This window comes from Arachis stenosperma, chromosome 5 (assembly GCF_014773155.1).
Source record: "Arachis stenosperma cultivar V10309 chromosome 5, arast.V10309.gnm1.PFL2, whole genome shotgun sequence".
NCBI lineage: Eukaryota > Viridiplantae > Streptophyta > Magnoliopsida > Fabales > Fabaceae > Arachis > Arachis stenosperma.
Window position 1 is genome coordinate 7254923 of NC_080381.1, and position 17770 is coordinate 7272692.

General features: G+C 32.6%; 2 protein-coding genes across 2 annotated transcripts; both read left to right on the plus strand.

Moving 5' to 3' along the window:
* Positions 1-488: 488 nt before the first annotated feature.
* Positions 489-1583, plus strand: LOC130980351 (uncharacterized). The gene has a single exon (XM_057904043.1). The coding sequence runs from the start codon at positions 489-491 to the stop codon at positions 1581-1583; it is 1095 nt and encodes a 364-aa protein (XP_057760026.1).
* A 143-nt stretch (positions 1584-1726) lies between these two features.
* Positions 1727-2242, plus strand: LOC130980352 (uncharacterized). The gene has a single exon (XM_057904044.1). The coding sequence runs from the start codon at positions 1727-1729 to the stop codon at positions 2240-2242; it is 516 nt and encodes a 171-aa protein (XP_057760027.1).
* Positions 2243-17770: the final 15528 nt, after the last annotated feature.

The following is a 17770-nucleotide window of genomic DNA, read 5'->3' on the forward strand; positions in this document are numbered from 1 at the left end:
GTGCTGAGGTTGAGTTTGAGGTTGGACCGGATCGAGTTGAGAATGCGCTTTGTGATGATGATTCCGATGAGGAGCCGCTCGATATTGGTGGGGACAGTGAAGATGATATACCAATAGGTGCAGCCCATGGAGGTTCCGGTTCTGCAACACAAGAGTACCCTCCGCACCTGTCGTCTTTGAACTTGGAGGCCATCCGTCAACACCAGAATGTTGAGGCAACATTCGATGGACAGGGTATGCGTGATGGGGCAGGTTTGACTGAATTTCAGATTGGCCAATCGTTCCAGAGTAAGGAGGAAGCTGTGCTGAGCATGAAAGATTACAGCATTCGGCGTGGAGTTGAGTATAGGGTTATGGAGTCAGACAGTCTAAAATACCAAGGGAGATGCAAGGAGTTCGGTAACGGATGCACGTGGTTGATCCGGATAGTCATGCGAAAAAGGAAGAGCACATGGGAAGTTAGGAGGTACAACTGACCACACACGTGTATGGCCACATCGATTTCGAGCGACCACAGGCAGCTTGATTATCATGTGATTTGTGCAAGAATTTTTTCATTGGTTAGAGCTGATGCGTTGGTATCGATTAAGGTGTTGCAAGAGGCAACAGAGGCAACATATGGTTTCAAGCCAAGTTATCGGAAGGTGTGGTTGGCAAAGCAGAAGGCAGTAGCACAGATCTACGGTGATTGGGAGGAGTCATATGCGGATCTGCCCCGCTGGATCCTTGGGGTCACGTTAACCATGGACGGTTCCGTTGCTCTGCTGAAGACCTCCCCGGTTAGAGTGGGTGACCAGGTTGATGAAGAAAGAGTCTACTTTCATCGCATGTTTTGGACATTCCCTCCATGTGTTGAGGCATTCCGCCACTGTAAGCCACTCGTCAGCATCGATGGGACACACTTGTATGGTAAGTATGGAGGGACGTTGTTGTTGGCGATTGCTCAGGATGGGAATTCGAATATTTTGCCTGTTGCGTTTGCACTAGTGGAGGGGGAAAATGCTGAGTCTTGGTCATATTTTCTGTCCAATCTTAGAAGACATGTTACTCCACAGGAAGGTATTCTCGTCATCTCCGACAGACACAACGGCATCAAGGCTGCGCTGGAGTCACCCGATAGTGGTTGGCGACCTCCGCATGCTTATAGGGCATTTTGCATTCGGCATGTTGCTGCAAATTTTGCCCTTACCTTCAAGGGGCAGGATGTCAGAAGGTGGCTGGTTAACGCCGCTTATGCTAAGACGGAAGCAGAATTTGACTATTGGTTTGATATAATGAGGTCAGAGAACCCAGCCATGTGTGATTGGGCAAACAGGATGGATTATGAGATGTGGACACAGCACAAGGATGGGGGCAGACGATATGGTCACATGACGACCAACATTTCTGAGTGTGTGAACTCTGTTTTGAAGGGCACAAGAAATCTACCAGTCACGTCCTTGGTTAAGTCCACCTATCTTCGCCTTGCTGAGTTGTTTGTTGTCCGGGGGCAGACGACAGAGGCACAGTTAGGATCCGGTCAAAGCAGGGGCGGAGCTAGGATAAAATTTAGGGAGGGGCCAAAGTTTAATTTTTTAATATAGAATGACTAAAATCAAAATTTTAAGGGGGGCTAAATCAAAATTTACACATAATTTATAAGAAAAAATTAAAATTTAGGGGGGCCACTGCCCCCCTTTTTGTGTGAGTAGCTCCGCCCCTGGGTCAAAGGTATTCGCAGGCACTTATGAGGGCAATTGAGCGTAACTTGAAGGATGCGAGGTGCTTCACTGTGACTGTTTTTGATAGGCATATACTTGATTACACGGTGGCTGAGACTACCCCCACAGGCAGATTCTCGCTTGGTTGCTACCGGGTTTCCCTAAGGGATCGTACTTGTGACTGTGGTAACTTCCAGGCACTGCACTACCCGTGTTGCCATGCCATCGCATGCTGTGCGCAGTCACGGCTAGATTGGGCAACATATGTTGATGAAGTTTACAGCATATCTGAGGTGTTTATGGTGTATCAGATGTCTTTTGCACCATGTATACCAGAGGGGCTTTGGCCCCCATATGACGGTCCGATCGTTATACCCGACCCAAATATGAGAAGAGCAAGAGAAGGACGACCTCGGTCCACCCGCATCCGAAACACCATGGACGAAGCTGACACCAGCCGACCGAAGCGTTGTGGGTTGTGCAGGCAGCCCGGTCACACCCGAAGGGGTTGCCCTCAGCGAGGTTCTAGTAGCGGCATCTAGATGTTTCACGGTTTCTATCTTTTGTAGTCATTTACGTGTCATGTTCTTAGTTATCTGTTTAGTGTTTGTTTCTACAAATGAATCCCTTTGTATCCCTTTGTTTCAGTTATAAATTTTAGTTATGTTCAGCTTATTAGTTAATCTTATATGAGATATTTGTATATCACTTTCGTTTATCTATCATGGTTTAGTTCCGTTATATAAGCAATCAGTAGCGATACTGTAGTAAATAATACGTCAAAATAACTACCAACCAGTGAAATTTAAACATAAAGTACATACTGAGTTCATAAATAACTACCAACCAGTGAAATTTAAACATAAAGTACATAATGAGTTCATAAATAACATATCCAAGAAACACAACATACAACATAATCGACTAATCATCCCTATCATCCCGGGCTGCATCCTCAAAAGGATCAAGTAGATGAGATCCCGTCCCACATCGCGTGGGATGCCTGACTCTAGTAGGTCGGCCAGCCACCTGAATAGCATCATCAACAGGAGGGGCTATCCCATACGCAGACTGAGGTATGCCTCCCATGGTGAACCAAGTATCTAAAGGACTACCTGCGGGCTGATTAAGATCCACTGCATATTGTCCTTGAAAGTCAGGGACCTGGGGCTGCATCTCTGTCATGTGTGGATGGTAAGCTGTGGTATCGAACACTACATCTGGTGCTGAAGGCTGGTAAGGAGGGGCATCAACCTGCACATGGGACGGGCCAGCATCATCCCTCAACACCGCAGCAAAATCTGAATAAAAATGTGCACTGCCCATTTGATCATCTACATCCATAGTCATCGTAGGTGTAAAAGACTGAGTGAATGTATCGCTTGCAGTCTCAGTTCCCGTGGTCCCACTAGCTCCACCACCGAACTGGGTAGCACCCTGATGACCCCGACGTCTGCCACTAGACCGGCGAACACGGTGACCGCCCACATCAGTAGCCTCCCCTCCTGCGTCATCCTCGTGCAGCATATCATATATCCATCGCCACTCTCGACCGGACTCACGAGTACCAACACGACGACGTCTCTCAACACGGCAGTTATCTGGCATATGAGGAAGTTGTGATCTGCGTGGGACCTGTGACGAACCTCTCTGTAATGCCTCCTCAGGTATCTCGGTTCCCCTGGGATTCGTAAATGCAGCCCCTGGGCTAAGGAACCTATGAGCCTCGCGGTACCACCAATCTAAGTAATCTGCTGATGGACCCGGATCAGCCACACGCTCAATGGAAATGACTGCATCAAGTCTGCTCCCCCAGTGTAAATGCCAGTCCCGATAGTAATGGGGGAACCACCTATCTCCTCCCCTTCCATCCTTAGCATGCAGCCAGTCTATGTTCAAAGCGTCCTCGGGGATATGCTGCGCTCCACCAAGCTGTGGGACAACCCTATCAACCTGATGCCACTCGATGACAGCAAAGTATATCAAAGAAGTGACCGCTCGCCAGATGCGAGAATGCTCCTCTGTGAGTATCTCCGGATGGACCACAGCAAGTACATCAAGCGCGGAATAGGGCTCCCATAGAATCTGAAAAATCAAAGTACATCAGACGTTGCCATAACAAGTATATATATAGTCACGACTCGAGAGCAACCCTAAAACTTAATCATAACAAGTATAATACTTACATCACGAGCGCTCATGCGATCCAATGCAAGCCTATAACTTATGACCCTCTGTTCTTTCCCATCGTTCGGAGGTAAGTAAGCAGACCACCTAATTGTAAATATAATGAGACACAAACTCGAAAAACACAACATACTCTTTTTTAACCTATGAAAAAGACATAAACCATACCTGGATGCCAGTGAAAAAGAGAAATAATCAAATCCGGACGGCCTCAACGAGGGAAAACGCCAGAATATCCAACTCTGTAGCAACTGGAGGGGACCCGCAAGGTTAGTCACATTTCTGTTTGCTACCCGACACATACATCGGTACAACCAAGCCAACGCAGCCGAACCCCAGCTATATCGCCCCATCTCATCAAGGTTCGCCACAAATGGCAACCACCGTATATGTACCCGGTTCACACTCTTGTCCCCAAATAACTGAGTAGATAAAAGCATCATGATGTAGGCACGTGCGTAGATGCGAACTGTCTCCTCGTTCGCATCTGGTGGTAGCACACTAAACCTCTCGTGGAACCATGTAAAGTGGACCGTCATCTGCTTGACCTTATTTGGTGGTGGTAGCTCACCGAATAGGTCCTGAAACCACTCCCAGGCTGATCGACCACCCTCAATGTATGTTTCAAACTCACCTAGGCAACCACTCACAGCCTCCCCATCGACAGGCAACCCAAGCTGAAAAGCTACGTCCTGCAATGTCACTGTGCACTCTCCAAAAGGCATGTGGAACGTGTGTGTCTCAGGACGCCACCTCTCAACGAACGCACTAACTAATGGCTCATCCAACCAGAACCAATGGCTGTTTAGCCTGGCCAAATGGTACAATCTAGCCATCTCTAAATACGGGATGATCCTATCATGCAGGGGCATATTCTGTTGCCGTCTCACACTGTATATACACCTAGTGGGCTGCAAAAAACAGCACAATAAATGCAGGATACAATTAAATTCTCCAATCCATAACGAAATTCCTTATCTAATAATAACACATATCTTAAAAATGTCAACAAATTTTTGACCGGTGAACAAATTAATCCCTAAAACCTATAAATAAGTAGTCAATAAACTAGCGAAATTAATTTGTAAAATATTTACTACAATAGCACAAATGACAACAAACTTAACTTATTAGATAACACCCACAATTATAAAAGTATTACAAACCTTAAACAATAAAATTCAAAAAAAAATCTTTATATTCTAACCTTCATACTATTTTTAAAACTAAAAGGGACTAATCTATAAAATCCGTATATGCTTGCATTCATATCATTTTTCTAGCTAAAAAATTGCTAAGCCTAAAAAAGACCAAAATAATTAACTAACCTCGTCACCAATGGAACCGGCAACATGAGCAACACCGTTCAGTCGGTACATGCTCCTTCTGTCTTCTGCCATGATATCCCGCCGGAAGTCGCAGCTCAAATACCTCGGACCCCCTCTCAACTTGCTCTGACCTCTCTCTAGAATTTCCTCTCCCAACCTCCAATTGCATAATCCGCGGCTGGCTCAGCGGTTTATATAGTGATGCATACTTAACGTAAACCGCTATAGCCTCTAGCGGTTTACGCACACATCCCCACGCACATAAACCGCTGCTGGCAGCAGCGGTTTATGACCATCTCTCAAGCATAAACCGCGATGGGCTGCCGCAGTTTCTATGCTGCATTTTTTTAGCAGAATCCGCTGTTGGCTCTAGCGGTTTCTGTGCATCTATAAACCGCTACTACCAGTAGTGGTTTATATAATATAGTGAAACAACGTAATTGCGTAACCATTTTTGAAACAATGCATTTGCGTAAATTTGGAGTTGAAACAATTTAAAAACGTAAATTGCCCTAATTATTAAATGGAGTCTCTACACTATTTGAGAATTTATTGGTATTCCGAGCGTAAATAAATACGTTCTGTATTATTTATTTTGCTAATTTAAAATTAGTTTTTATTATATTAATACTTTTAAAACTTAAATTAAAAATATAATAAAATAGATAATTAATCAGAATAATTAAGAACACTAATTTATACTCAAAATACTTAAGAATTAAAAAAATTGATTACGACAGATGGCATGTTGACCACCCATGATTAGAAAATAAGAAACAAGTATCCATGGTGTGGCTCGAGGAATGTTTATGGGATCGATTACTTAATTAACTACTTTTTATTCTATGAAATGCATACTTATTCTTCTTCATTTGTTTCTAGTATACTTTTGTGTCTCTGATTACCTTGTTAAACATTACGAAGGTTAATAATAATGGGCATTATTATATAAAAAGTCATAGTTAGTTGGCCATGATTAGACACATTAGTGTCTACGTTTTTGTCATTGATCGATAACTTAAATTGACCTAAGTTGTTGCAAAGGCTAAGATAGAAAAGTATGATATTTTTAAGCTAGTAAAGCCTACATGTTCTCCCGGTTGGCGACATAAGTTAGGCTATACCTTAACCTATGTAAATGTATATATAAAATGTTGGGTGAATAACCCACAAAAAAATATTTTGCACATCTAAATAGATATATAATTAAAAGTGAAAATTCAGATGCAGTCGACTTCACGTGAAATTGATAACTGAGAACCGTTAGATGATTTGATTGATTTGACTAAATTTTTATTTAACGGCTCTCAGCTAATAACTTCACATAAAGTCTATTGCGCTTGAGTTTTACGTATAATTAAATACCTGTTGAAGTTAAGAATAAGTATAAAAATGTGCGAAAACAATATTTTAATAGATAGTGATATAGTAGACAAAAAATAAAACATCTATTTAAATACACAAATATATAATTATCCTTGAAAGGTATAAGAAATTAATTTTTAATTAGTCAGATTCGCTAATTTTAATATTTAGGTTTATAATTTAGAATTTAAATTAAAAATTTATAATTTAAAATTTAAATTTTAAAATAAACAAAATATATAATTTTAAAAAAATTAACTAATATTAATTGAAAAAATTAATTATCTAATATTACTCATAATTCTTCTATACAAATAAAGAATGTCCAGGAGGCACATTTGCATATATTTATTAGGGTGCTCTTTTGCCACGCCACCTACAACAAGAAGACAGAATTGGAAATCGTCACAGTAAATAATTATTCCTCACAAACTCCCTAGTCCCTAGTGTCCTTTCCAAAGACCTGCATGACCATGATCTACTTATATAGTAACCAAGCTTGAAAAAAATTGAGGGAGGCCAAATAATTTAACATGTAAACTATATATAATAAAATTTAGAATTTAGTTAATATGTGTCTTGAAGCTACATATTAAGATTATTATTGATAAAATTTTTAAATATTTTACTTTAATAAATACACAATAAATATATTAAAAGTTTAACTTTTATTAATTATTTTATAAAAAATTAATTAGTAATTTTAACATGTGTCCTTAGAGCATTTTTAAACACATAAATATTAACTAAACTCTAAGATTTAATTAAAATTAATTGTACATGTTAATTAAAAAAACATTTTTTCTTAATAAATTTTAAAAATATTTTAATCTTTTTTCAATATTAGAAATTAGATTTTAACAATTATAAAGTTATCAAAAATATTAAATATGTAAAAAAAGTATAACTAGTAGAATAATATTAATATTTTCAACTGATGTTGCACTTTTTATCCAAATAAAAGTTTTAGAAGATATCTATATATGTATAAACAATAATAAAATTAGTATAGGAGAAAAGAATAAATTTTGATATTGCAATGTCATGCACAAATTTTCAATATGCTTGAGCCAAGTATAAATTTTGAGGTTTGAACATTTTGAAGAAGAAAAGATAAAAGAAAATTAAAAAGGTCAAAATGGTAGTATATTGTATATAGATAAACAGCTTGAGTATTATTGTAGTGGATATATAGTCCACTGTACATTGAATATTTAGAGATCCATAAAAAAAAAAAAAAACAATGAAAAAAAAAATGCTTGAAACGGATATTTAAATCCGCATTCACATATTTCCAAGTGTCCTAAATACCAATTCAACTAAAGAACAAATATGTCAATATAATTTTAAGTTTTGAGTAAAAAGGTTTGGAGCTATGGCCCCATTGTCCAAATTAAACCAATCTCCGCTACTGGATCTACATATGTATAATTGAGTAAATTATATTAACCTTTAATCCTCTATGATTTGGTAAAATACACTATATTTATTAATTCTCTTCTCTATTTCCTAAACTTTCTCTTAGATAAGATTAATTAAGGGTGTTATTGGTTCAGTTTGGTTCGATTTTGAACCAAAAATTAATCGAACTGATATATTCAGTTCTTATAGATACATAATTGTTCGGTTTGTTACTTTTACAACAATCGAACCAAACCGAACCAACAGTAATTTGGTTCGGTCGATTTTTTCGGTTTTTAATTTTTAATTAGCAAAATATGAATCAAAATAATTAGAAGTTCAAAATAGTCAATAAACTAAAATAATAAGAGTAAAACATTGAAATAGTTAGGAGTTAGAAATTTTTATTATTAGGTTAAAGATTAAAATGGTTAAAATATTGAAATGGATGCATATATTCGGTTCGGTTTGGTTTCTATTGAACCAATCGAAAACCGAACCGAACCGATCGGTTTTGTCAGAAAAAATAAAAAAAAAAAACAAACCGATTTTTTTCAGTTTTTAAATCGGTTGTTGTAATTTTCGATTCAGTTTGCGGTAATTTTCGGTCCAGTTCGGTAACTTACACCTCTAAGATTAGTAGTGTTATAATGACAAAAACATCTAATGTAATGTTGTATTTATAAAATACAAGAAATTCAAGTATATTATTACTTAAAAAGTCACCACAAACTTGATCAAACACTACTAAAATACATTGGTGTAATTTGTCCTAAGCATCTCAGTAATTATTATTAGATAAAAATTCACATGCAGTTATTTTCACGTGAAATTACTAGTTAAGAACTGTTAAATAATAGTTTAGTCAAATATATTAAAACATTTAATGAATATTTCACATGAAAACAACAACATATAAGTTTTATCCTTTATTGTTATTAGGCTAATAAAACATGTTAAACACAATAATGTAACGAAAAATAAATGTTAAACTAGTTGTGATTATAATTAGTAAGGTGGCCGGTGGGATACAGCTTTGGATGTTGGGGGGTTGCATGGCAAAGGAAGGAGACAAACACAGAGATCAAGTTGGTATTGAATGTACCTGTGAAGGAGTGGCCTCGTTTGTGTCATGTATGTATATATGCAATGTATTGTAAGGTCATAGAGATTTGAGAGACTATGCAATGAGAGCCTGGGTTCATCTATCAATAGGACCTGTCATTTCTCACATTTAATTTAATCAATTTAATTTGCTATACATATCATTTTTTAAATTATTTCGTTACTTTATTTTTTAGCAGTTTGTAAGGTAAGACTCCGACACAAGGGTGCGGCCCTGGCTGGAACATTTGCCCATTTTTGTAGTGTACCGTGTTTCCTTCTTCACCTTTTTATCTCTTTTTTTTAACCTATTTTCCCCATCTAGCTGTATTTGTATCTAATTGTGAATTTTCATATAAATTTTGTGAAGTGACCTTTCATGTGAATGCATCTAATTCTTATCACTACACGTGGTCACTAAATTCAACATATGCATTCATATATATAGTTCCAATAATATTATGTAGTGTTATAATTATATGAACCCCCTTCCCATACCCGGACTCACTTTCACAAACCATAATCCCCACTCTCTTACTCTTTTAAATGTAATGATGAGCTCCCCCACTTTTTCTATTCTTATATATACGTGGATTTAATTAAGATGCATGCACCTAGTAGATATTAAATTAATAAAAAATTTTGGGTTCTCATCATTTTTAATTTAAATTATACTGACAGTGTAAAAATATTTTATTAAGATATTTGATTATGTATTGATTTGTTTAAAAGGTCTTATAAATACATAAATTTAATGGAAGACTATGTAAAATTTAATTTTTTGTAAATCAAACAAGTTGTTAATTAAAGTTAGATATCCAAGGAGTTTAAAGATTTTACTGGAATTAAATCATATCGGTTATAATAATTGTTTATATTATGGTCTAAATTCAAACGCACCAAAAAATCTAATTTAAAGATTGGTTTTTGCTAATTACCGATCTCTTCAGAAGAGATTAAATTCAACACAGACTTCATTTTAAGGAAGTCGGACTCGAACGATAGCTGGCAGATAACACTTATTCAAATAAGTAACTGTTTTTAAAATCTCTCACCTCACTTCCAGCAGCCATATCATAACTATCCTAAGATAAAAGAACAGTTATTCACTTTAAAAGGTAGAACTATTCCAACGATGGTTATTGGATCACCACAATAAATACACTGACACTCCTAAGGTATCTCTAAGTTTCAATACTCTTTAGACCTGTTTATTCCTTTGCTGACTTAGGCATTGAAGTATCTTTGCAGGTACCACCTCCCATTCTCCCACATACATAAGTTGGACGATGACTTTTAGACATAAGCTAAGTCGGAGACCACCTCCTCTTGACACTTAGACCAATCTTTCAAGTCCAATCCACCAATCTCCAGCTATCCATGTAACAATAATATTTATGTATGAAATATATTTTATAGAAAAAATAATTTTTATTTTATTATTTCAAACACCAATTTAATAACTAGTTTTTTTACCGGAAACTAAATTAGTTTGGTAGCGGATTCCTAGTTTATCCAATTGAGTTGGCTAATTTGGTCGAATTTTTAAAACTATTATAAAACCTTTTATAGTATCAATTTATCAAAATTATTAAACTTTATTAATAGTTTAGTTGATCCCTAACGTTCAATTTATTTGTCTAAACTAAACACTTAGGCTGTGTTTGTTTACAAAAATATAATATTAAGACAGAAAAATTAAAAGATACAAAATTATATTTAACAGAAGAGACATGAATAAAAATAATGTATCTAAAGATATTGAATTAGTGTATTTTATGTCCATCTTAATAGAAAGGAGACAGATAGATACTAACAAAAGACATAACTTTTTATTTTTTTATTATTTTTGTTAATTTTTTATAATTATATTTTTTATTATTATATTTTTCATCTCAAATTTTTTAAATACGAAAATAAAAATAAATTAAATTTTTATAATTTATTATAATTTATCACCAAATAAAATACAAAAACACAAAATTTATATCTCTATCCATTATCTTGTCTTTCATTATCTTATTCTATTCTATTCTAAAAAATAAACACAACTTTAAATATAACTAATTATTTTTATATGAAATTAATAATTAAAAATCCTTATATAACAATTTAATAAACATATTAAATCATCTAAAAATTTTTGACTAACAACTTCACTGGATTTATAATATATTGACGGTAAATAATTAAGATAAAAAAAAATGTACAATGGGGAGTAGTCACCGACAGCATGGGACAGATGTGCGAAGCGTGTTGGCAGTTTTCACTTTCAGTCGTCGCCACCAAAGATTAGTGTCTCTGCGCTACAAAGATTTTGGTGGATTTTGCTGCTGCTAGCTAGTGCCTTGCCCTTGTTGTCAACTTTCCCATCCCAATTTACCATAATGCCCACCATTCATGTTCATGCCAATTTCCCAATGCTAGGATAAGAACAAAACATAATTGATAATTCACATACCACAAACCCTACTGCCACGTCATATCGTGCACCATTCATCATCACATCATCATCAACCCACATCCATGCATGCATGTCATCATCTCATGCCCATCATCATATCTATCTTCACATAGCACCATTACCAAGTGACGTAACCCAACACAAACACGATATACGCGTGCATATAATAATGCATAAGATTAGTGATGATAACCAAATATACATGAATTGTACTGATTTTAATCACAAAAAGGATTTTCAATATTATTTGGGCTTAGCTATGAAATCAAATCAGAGAATCCATTCTCCAACCCACTTTGGTGGGTGATATTCAACAGAATTCCCACTACGCTGCTTCTGTATACGCATTAGAGGGTTTTGTTTTGTTCTAACATCATCATTCGATTCTCTCAATCATGAGAAACCTACAAATTATTAATTATATCTATTATCTATTATCTATTATTAATTTTATAACTAAAATATATCACATATCACTCTTTCGATACAATTAAAATTAAATATTTCTTTCTAAAATTAAAGAATTCTTTCCTCTTTCCTTTCCCTTTCTCTATCTTTTTTATTTCTTCACCCACTCTATCTTTCTTATATATCATTATCAATAACAAATTCTAAATTTAGCCATCAAAATATGTAATATGACATTCTCTAATTATATTTAAATTAAATTAAAATATTAAAATAGATATTAAAATATAAATATATTACATATTACTAACTAATTTAATAACCAAAATGTTACACACAAGACTCTCTTGTTAAAATTGAGAAAAAATATTTTTTTTTTCAAAATTAATAAACTTTCTTCTTATATTCTCTTATCTATCTCTCTCTTTTTTTCTATTTCTCTCTATTTTTTCTACCCTATATATAATTTATAATTTATATTTCATATTAATAATTTGACAAACCAAAATATATCATTAAATATTCTTTCATTACAATTAAAATATAATTTTTCTTTTCAAAATCAACAAACTCCCTCTCTCATTCTTCTTATTCATCTTTCTCTTTCTTTTCTCTCATCTTCTATTTTTCTCTACCTTTCTGTTCTACACAAAATAAAATTAACAAGGTAATATATTCAAATTAAAATATTATTATATACATATTTTTTATTTAATTTTAAATTTTTACTGCTTATCTTTTTCATCTATATTTTTACTTCTCTTTCTTCAAATATTTATTACATATAATTTGGAGAGAATACTAATGTTGTGATTAAAAATTAGAATCAAGATTCAATTGTTTTAAAAAAAATGAGTTAATTTTATAACTATCAATATAAATTTTTTTATGCTAATATCTAATTATATTTTTATATATATAGATAGAAAAATATTATTTTTAAATAACAAGCATAAAAATTAATTAATTCTATTTGTGCAACAAACTTAACACCTAGTTAAATATAAAAATATACATATTAAATTTTTTTTAATTTTAGATAATAAATATTAAAATTAATTATTAATAAAGAATTAATTCTTTCGCATGAAAATAATTACTAAAAATCTTATTATTTAATTTTTTTATCTACAGAGACTCAGGTTTTTTTAACTAATAGAAACTTTTGTCGCCTACAAATTTTTTATAAAAGTAATTTGATTTAATAATATTTTTGTATCATAATCTATAATGTCATGACAAAACCGACATAATTTTAAAAAATTTATATTCTCGTAATATTATCACAGATAAAAATATTATTTCATAACAAAAACAACCACCATAAGAAGGATCAACTAGCTATATCATAGTATATTTTTCTCAAATTGCTCGACCTTTTAATATAATAATACTCATGCATCAAAGGGGAACCTCAAGATCTCTAAGAACTTTAGTTAATTTGTCACATATTGGCATTTCTTTTTCTTTTAATGGGACTACGATTACATATTGCAAATATTAGGTATCTTTATTTATTTATTTATTTCTGTTTTGTATGTTTCTGATTACTTAGTGGCTAAACTTGAAACGTCGCCATTTTAAAAGGATGGAACTCGAAAAGGTGAGTGGTAGGCCACCATTGCCCATGTTGCTTGATATTTAATTAAGAAAAATAAAAATGTATGGCAAAACGGGAAGGAAGAAAGAAAACAAAAGAAGAAGAAAATCCTGTATATTTTTCTTTTCCTTCACGACTTTGATATCAACCCTTTTTAAAATTGACAATCAAATTCATAAGATAATAGATTCTAGTGCATATATTGATGATGCGAGTTAGATGGTCCCCATGGTGTTGTTTCACGATATCGGATTATATGCCAAATGTCCCATAAACAAGAAGATATCAGGATTTAGATGTGTTAACCTTGTCTCCAATTATTATCTCCCACTTTGCTTCCATATCCTCACAAAGGAGAGTGTATTCACGCTCCTATCAAGATAAATAATTATCTACTCCTTCTATTCCTAAATGTCAGTTAGTCGTTTATAGTAATGATATGCTAAGATTTTTTTTGAAAAATCTCTCTAAATATTCTAAAATAATGGAGTTAAAGGACTAAAATATCCCACTATTTCATTGATGAATGATAACCCAAAGATACAGAAACAAACGAAGCATGTTTATAAAAAATAGAAAGAAAAAATAGAATGAACTTTCTATTTTTGGTATAAAGTTTTTCAATAATCGTACCAATCAATTTGAGAAAAAAAAAAAAAAACTGTCCAGAGAACTCACACTTAGACAAAAGAATGTTCAAAAGTTAATTTGTATAATTTGATTAAATTAAAAGAACCATTACTTTTTTCCAATTATAGATCTATCAAATAAATAAAAGGTTCTTTTATTAATGATGTAAAAGATCACAAGACAAGAATAGTGTTATGATTTATGAATATTATGGGATCAATATCTAAAAAAATATTTTACATTAAAATATCAATATGTGAAAAAGAACTTTCTAAAATTTTGGACCCTCCTGCCATATGAGTTAGTTTTTGTAGGGATGATTCTTTCAAGATTTGGTAACTTGTTACATAGAGCTAAGTATTTTGTAGATATATTTATATTCTTTCAGATCAATGCTCACTAAATAATATTTTAAGGGATAATTACTATAATATTTTAAGTGACATTTAAAAGTGCACAATAATAATAATTTATGAGAATCTAACGGGTTGATTGATTTGTTTTTTTTTTTTTTTGATAAAAATAAAAATATGGCATGAAATAGAATTTTTTAAATAAATAAAATAACTATTTTATTTATTAAAATAAGTTATTTGTAGCATTTTTACTAATTTAGGTTGTCTTACTTTCGTTGCACATATCACATTTATAAACATTTATTTCAATAAAAACGAGATAAGTAAGGCAATGCAAATAAGTAAAAATATTACAAATTACCTATCTTATTAAATAAAATATTTATTTATTTAAAAAATTCTATAAAAATATGATTGATTAAATATTTTAAAATTATTTTCAATGAAAACATTTTCAAGAAAATAAAACAAAATTAAAAACGCTATTTTCATGTTTTCAGTTTTAATTTTTGAAAATGTTTTCAACCCAAAATTAAGGTGTTTAGGTTTGGGATAAATGTTTGAATCTTGTCACATTCACCCAAGTGTACTTGTACTTCCATGCTAATTCTTTTCCTCCCTTTTCTACCATAAGTTCTGTTTTGTTGTCAAAATATCCATTATTTGTCTCCAGTTTATACATATATCTTCTCTTAAGAGGTGAAAATTTTTTCAATATTTTTTTAATTTCATTTGACCCTTCTGTTTTTTATTTTAGACTTGATTTTTGTTTCTCTGAACTATATAGACAAGGTAAGTAAAGAAAAAGTGAAGCTCTAATTAAAATTAAATATATATTCATTAAATTCTTTTATTTTATTTAGCACCGAGTAATACTCTCTGAATTAATATGTATTTGTTGAATTTCTTTATTTTTGACATTTATTTTTTCAGAGCCAAGACTATCTTGTTTAAAGAAAAAAATTGTTATGGAAATAATTTTTAAATCGACAATCAATTATGAAAATATCGATAAAAAAAATAAATGGAAACTTAAAAAATATTGACAAAAAGTTAGCTTTTTATTTTAAACTTTTACTCTTTTAACTTTAATATTTATTTATTCATTATTTTATTAATAAAATTATTTGTTAAAAAAATACGTTTACATCAACAAATTTTAATATTAATTAATTGATTCATATGGTGTAAATCTAAATAACCAATAACAAAATAAGTAGAATAGAATTAATTTTGGTTGATTTATTATTTTTTTGACGGATGTTTTTTATGGTTATATAGTGTCATACGAAATATAAATCATAGCATAATAAGATAGTAATTTATTTCATATTGATATTTTACAAAAACTAATTGTTAATTTATTATTTAATAAAACTATAATTTTATGATTTTAAAATATTAAAAATACATTTTGAAAATAAACCAACCAAACATATTTTTATTATTTTCGGTGCTTAGAAATGAATATTCTTATCGCAAACCAATCGTGTTTTATAAAATGTAAAAAGTTAAAAACAAAAATTATTTAAAAAATACATTTTCTCAAATCAATCCGTCCCTAAAGCGAGCATGAAATCACACAGTAAGTTAATCTAGAAAAATAAAGAATTTGATTTTGACAACGATTGATTGTCTGTGCTAATAGTTCATGAAATTTAAACTCGAATAAAATGCATAGGCTTTTGAAAAACAAGGGGCGCATCCCACAAACAAGTGGATATGTGGGAGGAAAGTAGCATAATGATAAGCATAAATGATTATGGAAAGGATTAGGAAGATGTGTCATGAAGCAATTATTAAGGCAAACGAGGTTCAACCGTTGAAGTAGTATGTGAATGTGACTAGTAAGTAGTAATGACTATGTGAGGTACTGTAATATTCTAGGTGAACAAGGCACCAAACAAGGATCCACGACAATTGAGGACACTGCTATCTCTGTCCTCAAAGTTAGTTGAGTTCTATAATGTATAATGTAGACCCTTGTCCGTCACTTTCTGTTGAAGTGGGGATCTTTGTCTTTTGGATCTGGAACTCTCTTACATCTATCTCTGACCAGTTTGACCTTAATTTAAACTTATGTATATATAAATGAGGCTAATCTTTATAATCTCACTTACCTTTCATTTTTCCCTTTTGTAAACCATTCATTATGTTTCATTAGGTTTATCTAGTCAACATCCTAAACCAATGCATGATTAACCGATCAAAAGAAACAAAACTGTACATGAAATGAAAAAAAGAACAGTTATTAAGTTTTTAAAACATCAATGCATTAAGAATTTTAGTCTTTATCTCCTTAATCAATAACACAACCCTTTTTTCAAAAAAATTATAGACTACACAACTTTACTTCATTATCTTCTTTCTTCCAACAATAACTCAATGCTCCTAATAACGTCAGAATAGAACTAAAAAAACTAAAAAAGTTCCCAAACAATACAGATGTTTGGGAAAATAATAAATGAGTTAAAAAAAAAAAAAAGAACACACTAATGATAGATTGCTGACCACTCTTTTGGTGTTGGGCTTTAAAGAAAAAACACTAATAATAGATTCGGGATTCCAAACCACTCTTTTTTGGTGTTGGGAGGGTTGCCCATGATCACTCATTTGATTTTTTTCATCTACACTCCTCTCTTATAAATAAAAGCCACCTACTCCAATTAAGAGGTGAGAAATATCTTCCTATAAAAATATTTGTTTAATCACACTTTTAAATAAATACTCTAATGGATATTAATATAGGACAAAGTGTGTATTGACAAGATAAAAAGTTGATACTTCTATGTCTAATTTATTGATTAAATTAAAACTTCAAAATTTTCCATAATTGGCTGTGACATTAACAAATGACCTAGCAAACCCTTAAATTAATGAACCTCCAAAACTTCGGACAACGACGAGGGATACAAATTTGGCAGTGTACATTCATAATGCAGAGGATGGCGTCACGAATTGGCCATTTTTTGCCATAATTTGGCGAGAAAAAATACGTGCACTGACGCACACAAATGTTATGTCAAACCACTGATCATAATTCGAACAATCGATAAACCAATGCAAAAGAAAAATATGTATGTTCTTTTTTTCTTTTTCTGTCAAACTGCATAGCCCAAATGCAAAATGTGGTGTACTGCAAAATATATATCCCACTGAAGCTTCAAGGCTCTCACATATTCCACAATTCAACCCGATGATAGTTGAGGAATGATCCAAAAGAAAAA